Source organism: Catharus ustulatus, chromosome 1 (genome assembly GCF_009819885.2).
Source record: "Catharus ustulatus isolate bCatUst1 chromosome 1, bCatUst1.pri.v2, whole genome shotgun sequence".
Lineage (NCBI taxonomy): Eukaryota > Metazoa > Chordata > Aves > Passeriformes > Turdidae > Catharus > Catharus ustulatus.
The window spans coordinates 45,046,710-45,060,620 of record NC_046221.1 but is presented as its reverse complement, the minus strand read 5'-3'; the positions used below and the strand labels follow the sequence as shown (position 1 = coordinate 45,060,620).

The following is a 13,911-nucleotide window of genomic DNA, read 5'->3' as shown; positions in this document are numbered from 1 at the left end:
GGAGAGTGGCTTGGCAACTTCATCAACCAATTTCCTCAGGGCTCTGGGATGCATCTTTCAGCTCCCACAGACTTATGTATGTTCAGATTCCTCAGGTGGCCACAAATCTGATCTCCTCTAAGAGTGGGAGGACTGTTCAAATCCCTGTCTTGCAGACCATCCATGTTAGAAATAACAGGAGCAGACTGCCAATGAGGATTTGGACAAATAAAAGTCGAGTACCTTAGTTTTCTCCTTGTCTCTTGTTACCAGTTAGTTCAAGTTTGTCTTTTCTCTCTTGGCAAAAAGGAGTGAGAGCTGTGTTTGAAAAGAGAAACTAACAGATTAACTTCTGGGAAAAGAGGAGCTGTACAAAAGGCAAGGAAGTTGGAAGGGCTAGACGGCGTTGTATTTGGAAAGAGCTTGGATGAATAGGTGAGAACAGAGGAGAAATTGGTACTGTGGTGAGGATGAAGTCTGAGCTCAGATTCATGAAATAGAGTCATAAAGGGTTAGATGGGATGATGATAGGGAGCTTCCTGATAAAGATTATTTGGGTGATGGGAGCAAAAGGCAAGGAAGGGTTTCTTTTTGAAACAAACCAACCAGTGTGTTGTTCTCCTTCATCCCAGAACCCCACCCCAAAAAATGAAATTAAAAAACCCCAAAACGAAACAAAAGAGCTATTGTGGGAGAGAAAGCAAAGTGGGTTGACAAGCACTCAAGACTGGAAGTTACTTGAAAAAGGAGAGTTGGTAGAAGATTGGTGATATTACCTCAGATGAAGAGCAGAAATGGAAACTGAGCTAAGAGTAGGAAAGAGACAGGGTAGGCAGAGATAGCAGCAATCAGGAAGGATGCATAAATGAGCAATGTATAGCTGTGCTACAGTCTGGAATAGGACCTGAGGTTTCTTTTTTTTTTTTTTATTGCTCTATATCTATAATTTATAGCAGAGTTACCCATGAACAAACCCTTTGCTAATGAAACGCTTGCCTTCTATCACCTCTGCTGCTCGTGCTGTGCTTTCTGGCAGAAGAACTTTTGCATTTAGTGTACTAAATTCAGACCTGCTGCACAGGTCCGAGTATTGTGTGCCCATGCCAGCAGCCATTATCTGGGAGTAATTGCTTTCCTAACAGGAGCTGAAAGTGCATGGGCAAAGCTCCTTTATACAGATCCCACTGCCATGGAGTGTGTTTTAGCACAGCCTTTACTTTGCTATGGCCTATAGCAGACAGGAAAGTATATTGCTGCTGTGAGGCTCTGCTTCACCATGAGCAGGAGGTATCTGTGCCATAAAAATAAAATCTCTGCTTGATGCCTGTGTTTTGTGCCACCAAGTGTATGTTGGATGGATTGTCTGTTCATGGTTTGCTTTCTGAATAACTCTGGCATATTTCATGCAGTAGCTCCCTGCTTCGAAAAACAAAGCCAAGCACGTGAGGGTCAGGAAATGCCAGAACAAAATATGCTGTATTAATTACTTAATTGAACCTTCTAGTTTGTGTGTGTTATGACACTGGTTTTTATCAAGAGATCATATGCCTTTCTGTGACAGTACTGCAGCAGGAGAGTCTTTGCCATCTTTGGTGGCTATGTTACCACTCTTTTTGAGAGCAAATGGTTTGTGGGTTACTCACTCCTTAACTTGCCTGTAGGAAAGGTCAAATGCTGTGAAAACAAGAATACAGGGACTCCCCAGCCCTGTGATGTGAATGACATCTCTGCATTGTCTTCAATAGAGTTTAGAGTGGACTTCAAATTCAGACAAAATTTGAACGTGACCTTTTTCCTTTTCCAATGACTTCATTGATAGGAAGACACATAAAAGAATCATTTCAGTACAGCTCCCTTAGCTTTGGAAACTTTTTCTTGCATTTTTTCAGACACTAAATAATATAAAGAACAGTTTTATATTAAAATATGTTATTTTAAAATCTCATGGGTTTTACATTTTTTTAAACATTTGGGTGCTTTGTTGTTCAAGTGTGATCTTTGATGTAATTACTAGACTTCTCCATAGGTGAAAAAAACCCTCAGACAGTAAAGGTTTATGTTCCAATCTTGTAGTGCAATTTAAAGTGATTTAAAGGATCTAAAATTAGGTTAAAAAAATCAGTTTGTTTTATAATCAAGGGAATTGCAAGGAACAAAGCATTTGGTAAGTAGTATAAGTTGTGTGTAATTATGATGGAAGATTCACAATACTTAAGCCTTGGGATATCACTTGAATGCATTTTCAGGATCTTGGAAATCTTGGCAGTTTAATTAAGACATTATTAGTGTAAAAAGAAGTATAAAGTTATTCTGAGCTTTTTAAAAACAGTTGCTTCAAGAGAGTCTCCTCTGACGCGTGCTTAGCTACTTCCAAACTCACTGTAAGGGTCTGATCTGCTTTCTCAGTGTGCAGCAGCTGTTGCGGTTTAACTCCAGCTGGCAGCTAAGCACTACAGCTGCTCATCCCAGTGAGATGGGAGAGAGAACTGGAAGAGTAGAAGTGAGTAAAACTCATGGGTTGAGAAGAAGACAGTTTAATGGGTGAAGTGAAAGCTGCACACACAAGCAAAGTGAACTAAGGAATCCATTTGCCATGGAGAGGTAGGTGTTCAGCCATCCCCAGGAAAGCAGGGGAAAATGAACCTCATCACTCCAAATGCCTTCATCTTCCTTCTTCTTGCCCCTGCTTTATATGCTGAGCATGATGCCATATAATATGGGATATCCCTTTGGTCAGTGGAGGTCAACTGTTCTGGCTGTGTTCCCTCCCAGCTCCAAGTGAATCTTAGCCCACTCACTGGTAAGGTAGTGTGAGGAACAGAAAAGGCCTTGACACTGTGTAAGCCCTGTTCAGCAATAAAAATTTCCCTGCTATTATCAACACTATTTTTGCAAAACAAAGCATAGCCCCATACTAGCCACTGTGAGGACAATTAGCTTAATCCCAGCCCAAAACAGCACAACACATCTGCTGGGGATAAGGCTGTCACATAAATCACTGGAACACCTCGATATGTGAGGAAAAACTCTGTTTTGGAGAGCCACTAGGATCCTGCAAAAACACCGAAGAAATTCTCCTCCGTAGCCATAAAGTTATATTAACTGAGCAAATAGTTTTGAATGGATACTTTATGTGATGTCTCTCCCTGTGTTTACAGAATGTCCACGAAGAAAGTGAGATAATGTGCTCAAGTGTATTTGCTGTTCAATAAAATTTAAGTAGCAAACAATGTTCTTCCATAAACACTGATTTCCATTTTTATTGCATACTTGTGACCAGCCAGTGGGTGTTATTTCTTCAGTCTGGTTTGACCTTATATGACCAAAATCTCATGGAAAGAGGGTTTTCTCTTAGACTGGCACAGAAAAATACCTGTTTTAAAGTTCTGTTCCTTGCTGCTCTGAGGGGAAAATATGGAGACATTTCTTGAAGACAGGTGGGCCTGGTATAATTATGTTCCCCTGTAGTAATCATCACCCTTTTTGGAGCAGATGCAGACTCTGTGCAGGGAAATTTACAGGATACATTCGATTCAGCTGTCCAGATCTACTTTCTTATTTGTGTTGGAGAGAGAGAACATTAGGGCCACACTGTATATGTGTTCTCTTCATTCCACCTCTTTTCTAGTAAATCTCCATTCTAGACCAGCAGACTCTGCTGTCCGTAGCTGGCAATAGCAGTGACGTTGCAGTGCTGTCAAAAAAGGTTGGGAAACTGGCCAAGGTGAAGCTGGGACAGAAGGACTTTGATAAGTTTGGCAAAATAAACAGAAAAATAAACAGAAAAGGAAAGTCAGAGGCAGACACTTTCTAAAAGGGCTTAATGAGAAACCATTGCTTACAGTGGTTTTTGAGGGGAACACTGGCTTCTGGCTTCTCAAGAGAGCCTCTATCCTGTCTATTACATGTCTGAGCTCCCACTAGAGAGGTGTTCAGGACAGGAACACCTTGTTATGTTCATAACTAATCTCTAATGGTCTGTGTCCTTTTCTTACCTCTCTCATGGCTTTTGTGGTCCTCTTTGACCATGCTATTGACACAGTGTTAATAATCCTACTGAATACCATAGAATAACTGATCTAGGGGAATTAAAAGGTTAATTTTGGGTAGCTTGTGCTTTTCTTGCACAAAATACCGTTGGAAGAATACTGCCTGTATCAGATCTAAGCTTTTGGCTCAGGAGGTTACCAGAATTTTGACTGAGGTCAGTGTGACTGTGGAAGTCCCAGCCATTCCAACCTCACTGTCACTCCAAAAGGGAAGCAGTTGGTCTCTTTTGATAATTGGCATGATGAGCTGTTCTGCCAAATACCTCTTTTCTAACTAAAGAGCATGTGGTTACAGCTACTCTGTTGGCGGTAGAGGATAAAATGAGTATTCCACATCTTGCCCTTGGGAAAGAACATTGGCTACTGGAAAAAGAATAGCTCCTCTTCAATTTTACAGGATCTTGTTCAGTCACAGAAACTGTGTATTTAGACCTCATATCCTCTCTGAAGACAAGAGTTATGTGTGGTTTTGGTTTGAATCTTTTATTTTGCGGTAAAAAGGGGAAACTGGCTTTAGTCTTACCTTTTGTGGTTTGTAAAGACTGTCTTGTTTTTGAATAGGCAGGGTCATTGTCTTTCTTGTGGTTACCTGGAGGTCATCTCTGGGTCCCTCAGGCAACAAGTTGATAAACGAGCTTCATTGCTTTGTGCGGGGACTATGTTTTGAATTGGAATTAGGGAAGTAGGATCCAGTGCAGTAATTTGTACCTAAAAATTTGCTCATCTAAGGTGGAAAATTATAGGAAATCCTAAAGGTTGTTTGGGTAAGCACACACTGCATGAAGGACAATGTGGAATTGGCCTTCCATTTGTTGATATTTTCCCTTATTTTAAAATGTAGGTTGTAGGGCAGATGCCTGTCTTGACTCCCCATGATCAGCAGGGAGACAGCTGGCCAGAGGTGCTGCTGCTTTCTCTGGGTCACTAGTAAACAGTACTTACAGATGTGTTTGTGGTCTGCCTGTAATCAGACAGGGGCATATGGGCATTTGTGAGCTTATCTGAGCAGTGGTAGGAATGAACTGGACAGGCACAAGTGAGTGCTAATAGTTTTGCAGTGCAACAAACCACCAACTAGCATGTCTCTCCTATTTTCCACATCCTTTTCACCATAAATTGTGTTACCCAAATGTTTGAATTCTGATAGTCATAGTGCTATATGAACCCGAAACTTAATTATCGCCTGTCTCTGTGTGGTTTGACCTTGAGTGACAGCTGTGTATGATGGGACATTTGAGATGAGTGGTAAAGGAAAATAAAGCAGAAAGCTTATAACTAGAAAAGGCAGAGACTAGAATGACATAACAAAGTGTAACATCCATCAATGGTTTCTTCAGCCTAGTCTTCCAACAGCATCAGACCAGGATAGAAGCAGGAACACTCCATCCTTATTAACAGGTAGGAAAAGCGAGGAACAATGTGGTCTTTGAGTTATTTGCTGTTTGGAAATGTCAGGTCCTTGGGCACAGAGGTGGTGGAGAAGCTGTGGTGCAGTTCGGCATTCTGCATTTTGGTAGTCTCAATCAGCTTACTCTTTGAGTAGACTCTTTCACCCTCTTAGAACAAAACACATTGTATTATTCAAATGCAATAAAGTGTTAAATTTTTCTTAATGTCAGGTCCTGATTTTTCTGACACAGTGGTAATAAGTACAGTAATTTCACGACCATAAGGTGCACTGGACTATAAGGCGCACCCCCTGGGAGCCGGCACATTTCGCAACTTTGTAGATCAGATAAGGTGCACTGGACTATAAGGCACACTTTTTTTTTGCAGCGAGGCTCTGCCCCCAGCTCCCCCCGCGCACTTGCTGGCCGAGGGCCCGCCTCAACCCGGCAACCATTGGCCCCCAGGCCTGCCTGTACCCGGCAGGGCCGGACTATGCCCGCCGCCGCTCTGTGCAGCATCCCCAGGGCCCCGCTGCTCCGGGAGTTCCCTGGCGCTCTGGGTGTCACGCGCTCCCCGGCGCACCGGGAACCCCGTACTGCTGGCGCACTCTGGGAGTCCCCTGGCGCTCTGGGTGACCCAATGCCTGCAGGCTTGCCCCGTGCCTCCGCTGCCCCAATTCCGGCTGCTTGCCCCCTCCCCGCGCAGCAGCCACTCCGATTCCGGCGGCTTTCCCCCTTCCTGCACGGCAGCCGCTCTGATTCCGGCGGCTTTCCCCCTCCCCGCGCGGCAGCTGCTCCGATTCCGGCGGCTTTCCCCCTCTCCGCGCGGCAACCACTCCGATTCCACCGGCTTTCGCCCCCCCCGCGCGGCGGCTGCTCTGATTATGGTGGCTTTCCCCATCCCCATGCGGGGGGGGCGCCCTGATGCCGGCGGGCTCGCACTTCTGGGGTGGCAAATGTCGCAACTTTGTACATCAGATAAGGCGCACCGGACTATAAGGCGCACTTCCGGTTTCGGGGGAAAATTTTAGTCAAAAGGGTGCACCTTATAGTCGTGAAATTACTGTACTTGCCAGTTCTGTACTGGGTAAGATCATGTCAGACAACTGGCAAAGCCAGGCTAGATTGAAATGGTTTCTTCTTTCCTGTGAAGAGTGGGGTTTGCTCTCATGGAAGCTGACTGACTGCTGGCTGTTAGGTAAACAATGCGGTTGTACACATTTGTTATCACTATTGTGTATTTTACTGTAAATGAAGAAGACATTGGAGTGACAGAACACGGATGAGTTCCTCAAACTTGGGGTACGTGCTGTGTCAGTTGTGGAGTTTTCAGCCTGTAGGTGCTTGAGGGGCAATATCAAGGGTTCCCTGACTTTAGGTCATTATAAATGAAGGGTGAGTATTTCCTGAAACACACCACTGCAAATGGCACAGCTTAAATGAAATTACAGTAATTTCACGAATACAAGCCACAGCAATTTGACAAAAATTTTGGTGGAAACCCGGAAGTGTGGCTAATAGTCAGGGGCGGCTAATATGTGAATAATTTTCTGACATTTACAACCCCAGACGTGCCAGCCAGGGCGCCGAGCCAAGCACCTGCCAGTAAAAGCCGGCATTCGGCGATTGTTACAGTGTTACTGTGTTGCCCTGGCTCCCTGCAGGCAGCACGGGGGGCGGGGAGAGAGGCGGGAGAGCTCTCTTCTTCCCTCCTCTGCCGCAGCCCAGGGGAGGATGGGTGGGGGGGCGCGCCGCCATTGCCGTGGTTTGGGGAGGATGGGGCGCCGCCATTGCCGCGGCTCGGGGAGCCGACGGGGGCCCTGCGCTGCCATTGCCGTGGCCCGGGGAGGAGAGGGGGGGGGCGCACCGTCATTGCCGCGGCCCGGGGAGGACGGAGGGGGGGCGCGCCGCCATTGCCGCGGCTCGAGGAGCCGACGGGGGCCCAGCGCCGCCATTGCCGCGGCCTGGGGAACCGACGGGGGCCCTGTGCCGCCATTGCCGCGGTCTGGGGAGGGAAGGGGGGGGAAGTGTGCGCCGCCATTGCCGTGGCTCGGGGAGCCGACGGGAGCCCCGCGCAGCCATTGCCACGGCTCGGGGAGGAGGCAGGGTGCTTTGTCCGCGCCCGCCGCCGGCACCACGGGCGCGGGAAAGCTCCGTCCCTGCCTGCCGCCGGCGCCACGGGCGCGGGAAAGCTCCATCCCCGCCCGCCGCTGCTACCGTAGGAGCGGGGAAAGCTCCGCCCCTGCCTGCCACCGCGGGGCAGCGCCGACCCGGGGTGACCGAGCCCAGTGGCAGCGGCGGCCGGCCCCGAGCGGCAGCACCGGGCTGGGCCACCTGGCCCCGTCGGCAGCCCCTAGCGGGCCGAGCCTGCACAGCCTTAGCTCAGCCAGTAAACCCCGCCCTCCCGCGGTTCTGTTACTAATTGCACATGGGTCCTCGCTGCGAACGACAGAGCGACTTATATTTGGGTGCGGCTTATTTATGGACAAAAACCGAAATATTTGCCAACACCCAGAGATGCGGCTTATACTCAGTGCGACTTGTATTTGTGAATTTGCTGTATTTTGTACATAGCAGAAATCGAAATGCCTGAGTAGTGGGTGAGAAGTGGAGTGATATTCGAACAAAATATTTTGAGTTTTCATGAAGCCAGATTAAAAAAATGATTTTGTGGCCTTTAACCTTTGCTAAACATAGCATAATCAGAACTAATTTTTTTTTTTTTTTTTTTTTTTTTTTTTTTTTTTTTTTACTTACTTACTTAAAACTGTTTTTGAGGTAGCATTTTCTGGTATTTTCTTTGACAGAAAACTTTTGTGTGATCATCTAATTTTAAGTATAGTATTCTCTGTAAATGGAGACAACAAAATTAGGTTTTGATGTCTTGGAGCTTTTATCTTCATATTAGGGGAGTTTGAGGCTCTTGTTTTGAAAAGTAAAAAACATGAAGCAATTTTTAAAAGTAAAGATAAACTGAAGATGAGGATATTGGAAATAAGGCAGTAGAAAATACAGCTTCTTCTCTGAACTGTCTCTTTGGTTATTGCTTTAATTAGTGGCGAAAGGCAAGGACAGCATCCAACAAAAGGCACAAAATCCAGCAAAGTTAAAAATCGCAATCTCTGTGGCAATTAAGAAACCCATTATATTGATAACAAACTGAGAGGCTTTACCAGAGTCTGTTTCAATAAGTTTGTCATCAAACTCCTTTCAGTTTTCCTAGACAATTTCATGTAATGGGCAGATTTGAAGTATTTTCATTTTGGACAGCAGGTTGATACTAAGACAGAAATTTTTCTAGCAGACTGCTGAATTTCACCTAATAAGAAATACTAACTGTGCCGGACAGCAGATAAGCAGAGGAAACAAAAAGTGTTGGTACCCTTAAAAAATTGCAGAGCAATTTTCATTAAAGCTTTAATTTGAAAATATAGCAAACAGAAATTAGAATCCATTTTAAAAAGTCAGAAAGTGAAAGCAACTTTAAATATTTAATTTTCTTGTAATATCTTTGAACAAAATTCTGAGGGGGAAAAAAATCTCAAAATACCATTTGTCTCAGTTAAAAATGTGTTCACTGACTGAAAGGACTTACTCAGGAATTCAGAGTACCAAGGAGTGAAAGATAAGTCCTCCCTATTTTTCACTGTATTCAATTAAGTCGCCTTTCTGCTCTGAAACATCATTATAACAACCAGACTAAAGTTGCAGTAATCCGTATAACTTTTCTTGAGTGCCTCTTGAAGGAATGCATGGGAAGTACTACACCCCCATAAAAGATGTTTGTCCCTGTATTAATAGTTACAGTAATTTCACGAATACAAGCCGCACCAATTTGACCAAAAGTTTGGTGGAAACCCGGAAGTGCGGCCAATATTCGAGGGCGGCTAATACATGAACAATATTCTAAAAGCTGCCAACACGGAAGTGAGAGCCCGCGGCAGCTCCAAGCCAAGCTGGAGCCCGGCCGGCCCCGGCTGAGGTGGGAAAGCCTGGCAGAGGCGGGGCCAGCAGTGTGGAGGGCAGGCGGCAGAGGCTGGGCCAACAGGGCGGGGCAGGGGGGGCGGCAGAGCCCGGGCCAGCAGGGTGGGGAAGCCCGGGAGAACTGGGGCTAGCAGTGCAGGGGAGCATGGCAGAAGCAGGAAGGCCGGCGGGTGGGGCTGCCTGGCAGCGGGGGAAGCCTAGCAGAATCGGGGCCAGCAGCGTGGGGGAGCCCGGTGGTGCGGGGGCCTGCAGTGCCGGCCAGGGTGAGCAAACGCGGCGGCGGTGCAGACGGGAGGGGGCGGCCGCCCCGCCGGCAGAGCCTGGCAGCGGCGGCAGCCCTGCCGACCGGGCGAGCTAACATGGCGCGGGGTGGCCGGCGTGCCTGGCAGCGGCGGCTGGCCCGCCGGCAGGACGAGCAAACGCGGCAGCGGGGCGGTGCTGACGGGAGAGGGGGGCCAGCGAGCCCGGCGGCAGCTGCAGCACCACCCGGCCGGCCCCGTCGGCGACCATGAGCGGACCGAGCCTTCCTGGCCCCGCCCTGAGCCAGTAAACCCCGCTATGCCGCGATCCTGTTACTAATTGGCCAATTTGTGAAAGCTGCACACAGATTCTCGCTACGAACAAAAGTGCGGCTAATATTCGGGGTGCGGCTTATCTATTGACAAAGACAGCAACATTGTCGAGGCACCGGAAGTGCGGCTTATACTCCGTGCGGCTTGTATTCGTGAAACTACTGTACTCTGTAGGCAGTGTGTAAGTGAGGTGTTCAAGAGCTTGCATTTTTGTTGGTAGAGTTTGACCAGCTGAAGTTGTCATTGCAAATGGCTTTCTGAAAAGCCAGTTATGGATGGTCTCAGTTGGTATATGGTGCTTGTTTAATGTAACTATGGTCTTCTACACCTTGTGTTCTGCCCATTACATGCAGGAAATCGCAGTTATCTTTTTCCTTTTCAGTCCTAAATTATTTTTGCTGAGTTAACCAGTTAACCAGACCTTCTGACACACAGCTAACTACGTGAGTGAAGTCAAAGGGAATCCTGGAAGGATCCTAGCTTTGTTCTGTGCTACAAGGAGAAGGCAAAGGGAATGTGATCTTAATGCTGTCATCTGAGAAGATGCAGCCAGGGTTTTCTTGGAGGAGCAGTGGTAGGATGTTTGGCAGCAGGCATAAGCTGTAACAAGGAAAACTAACAATAAATTGTTGTCAGAAATGGTGGTCAAATGCTGGACAGAGGTAGTGGGATCTTCATTGTTGGAGACTGCCAGAGCTCATCTGAACCAGATCTACTTTGAACTAAGGATGGGAAATAGAAATTCCCAGAGATCCCTCTCAACCTAAATTACTCTTATTAGACAGTTGGCCTGCATGAACTGTATTGCATATCCAGTGCAATTTGACTGCAGCTCCTGTCAGACATCAAAGTGACTGAGAATTAAAGAGCTCCTTTGTGGTATGACTGGGAAACATGATGTAGGTATAGTCAAACTGATCTGAGAATTTTCTTGGGCAACCTATTTCACTTGAAAGCATAACCTTGGCAGAAGTCTGAAATGGTCATAGGTTGCTTACCATAGATGGAAAGAACATGGCTGCTCAGAGGCCAGAAAAGGGGAGGAATGGAAAAAGCAAGCTGAAATTTCACACTGAAAGTAGCTAAAGAAGAAATGCTGCAGTAATCATTTGATTGAAACAGTTTTCTTAGCATGTTGTAAAATGCCCATGTTCTTGTAAAAGGTAAAATGAAGAGCCATCACAGGTAGGAAATGTAATTCATGTCAGGCTTTCTAGTTTATGGTATAAATCTCATGAGAAGAATTGATGTTTTCGTACAACAAGTGTTAAATATTTGCCTGTGTTATTCCTACCTTTAATTAAGTTAATGTTTAAGATGCCTCTGTGTGCTTCATTTAATAACATATTACACAAGTGAATAGTTTGAAGAATTCTTCAGTGAAATATGAGAATAATTTTCATGTTACGTCAGCAAGTTAACATCTTACTTTGATGTACTGCTCTACACTTAATATCCCATCTTGGTCTTTGTTGATGTATTTACTCTGAAGTTGAAGCAATTTAGAACACTAAATGGTGTGGCTGTGCATTCAGTCTCGTTACAGACTTATTGCAACAGCAGTCAAGCACCTCATTATTGTACAACCCAATTTTTGTAGAGGGCAGAAATTACAGGTAAAATTTACATGTTGACTCCAGAGCATAAAGAGTGTCATCCATCATTCACTGGGTCAGATCTGAATTGTTGTAATCTTTGTAATTGGAAAAGAGTTCTTATGACTGAAACTGCAAAAGTGTGTATCTTTCCAAAATGTTTTAGAAGGTTTTAGTGCATCTTTTCCACAGGTATCCAAGGGTGGATTTGATACCATAAAGAAGTTACAAAGGTATCTGTCACTGAGATTTTGATGCACATGCAGTGGGTGGATTGATTTGTGAGCACATGCGTTTACTATAACCCATGTTCTCTATTATTAGTTTTTATGGGTTTTTTTCTTTTCCTCTCCAAGCACCTCTACCTAAGGGGGTTGCTGACATTAGAGAAGAAAATAAAACCCAAATTTTCTACTAGTTAAGAGGAACAAAAATTATGATCTTGGATTCCATACTTATGAAGGTCTTTCAAATATCTTCATTTTGGAATTACCTATACTTGTGTAGACATGTTAATGCATTAGACCAGCAATTATATGAAATTATGAAATTATAATTCTTTTTAAGTTATCACAGATATCTCTGACTATTTGACCTATTTGCACTGGATCAATGCAGATCAGGAATAAGACATAGATAAACACACAGTGCATAGGAAATGCCTTGTATTGCTGAAGAATTCAAAGATTGTTTGATTATTTTTTGTTGGTACAGTTGCACTTTGATTACTGCCAACATGCATTTTCCTAATTCTAAATATATGTAGGTATAGAGGAGCCCAGTGGCTATCCATTCAGAGTTAATAGAGATATAAATACTTGAACAAGGAAGACATTGCTTTGTGCTCTGAGCAACAGCCAGGTTTTAGCATGTTCTGTATTTTGTGGCATTTTTCATGGAATATTTGGGACCCTGTTTAGTTATCAACACTCCTTTTTGGCATGATGGGATAACTACTGAGGCTAGTTCTACTCTTCTGTGCTCTTAGGAAATATTGTGGTGACTCTGCCTTACCATTCCTTATGTCTCTGATGCTTTGCACCCTTCTTTCAACAAACATTGTAAGAGATTAGACAAATTTCTGTTTGAAGAGCAATCATACTTAGCAGAGGGCAGGTGAGGGAAGAGATTAAGAGCTTCATAGGTTTGGAGAGAAAGTCTGGAAATGACTTTCAACTCCCAATTCATGCAGAACTATGCCTTAGATAATTTGACCATAGTGATTGCATTTGTGAAGTGGAAACATCTGGCTGGGCCTTCAATACCAACCTCTTCTGTCTCTTCTCTCTTGAGTGCCATCACTGCTGGCTTATAGACATTCCTTTCTCTCTGTTAGCAGTGGGCTGTTCATGGACTTTTTTACACTTGTATAAATTTATCCTTGAAAGTCAGATGAATGCAGATGAAGTCCTGTGCAATATGTGCCCAAATCTTAGGATATTTGCTTGCCTAATGCGAATTTCATGAAATGTTCTCCTACCAGTCAATGATGTCAAGTCCAGCAGGTGTTCCAGTGTTTTTTGTGTGTGGCAGTTGGCAGTAGGACTTCCATCAATACTGATTATGTGAGTTCATTTCTTTCTGTGCTTCATTTTAGGAACTGAGAACCCCTTCCTTCTACCTCTTTATTGTCAATATATGCTAACAAAGGCTGATAGGGACTTGCAGATTCCAAAAGGAAGACATAACTCTAGTGTATCCTTATAGGTTCATTTTAGAAGTGCTTAAGGGAAAACCTCATGTAAGACAAAGTTTCATAAAAGACATTCCAAGTATCTTGCTTCTCATCTATATTACTGGTTGATAACATAGATATTTCTCACACCTCAAGAATTCCTGAGGGAGAGAAACACTTGAAAATTCTTGGTGGCTTGGATTTCTAGAGCTTGTTTTTAAAAGTGTTATTTAGCCAAAGTCTTGGCACTGTGTCAGAAGGAAGTAGGTCTACTATAACATTGCTGACAAAGCTCTGTTGCTTCCAGGGCCCAGGTTAGGATCTCTGTGAGACTGCGCTGTGTCCTGACGCGTTAGGACCCATTTTTGGTAGCTCAGTCGAGCACAGATCCTGAGAAGCATGGACACGCCAGCAGAGGAATGGCACGGCATTGGCACCAGCGGTACATTTGGCACTGGTAGGAATTTTTGCTGACAGCATGCTGCAATTCTCTTGTGGATCAATTTGATACCAGAAATAGCTACTGGCTTATTCAGACTGAGTCTGTCATGATATGGTGATACTGTGATTGCAAAACACTTCCAATATGGAGTAGGATATAACTTCCTAGAGGAAAGTCAGAATTAACTAGTAGAAATGAAACTAGGAACAAATTAACTCTCTCCATAT

The 13,911-nt window shown here is 44.8% G+C and overlaps 1 protein-coding gene across 2 annotated transcripts in view; it reads left to right on the top strand.

Annotated features, from left to right (window-relative positions):
• The window catches only part of CPNE4 (copine 4), a 239,526-nt gene that overhangs the window by 31,975 nt on the left and 193,640 nt on the right, over positions 1–13,911 (top strand). The window contains exon 2 of one of the 2 annotated variants that reach the window (XM_033070249.2): positions 13,550–13,699. The exons of the other annotated variant lie outside the window; for it this stretch is intronic. Within the exon in view, the coding sequence (XP_032926140.1) occupies positions 13,642–13,699 (58 nt within the window). The 5' untranslated portion in view covers positions 13,550–13,641. The remainder of the gene's footprint in view (positions 1–13,549; positions 13,700–13,911) is intronic. 2 annotated transcript variants of the gene reach the window in all.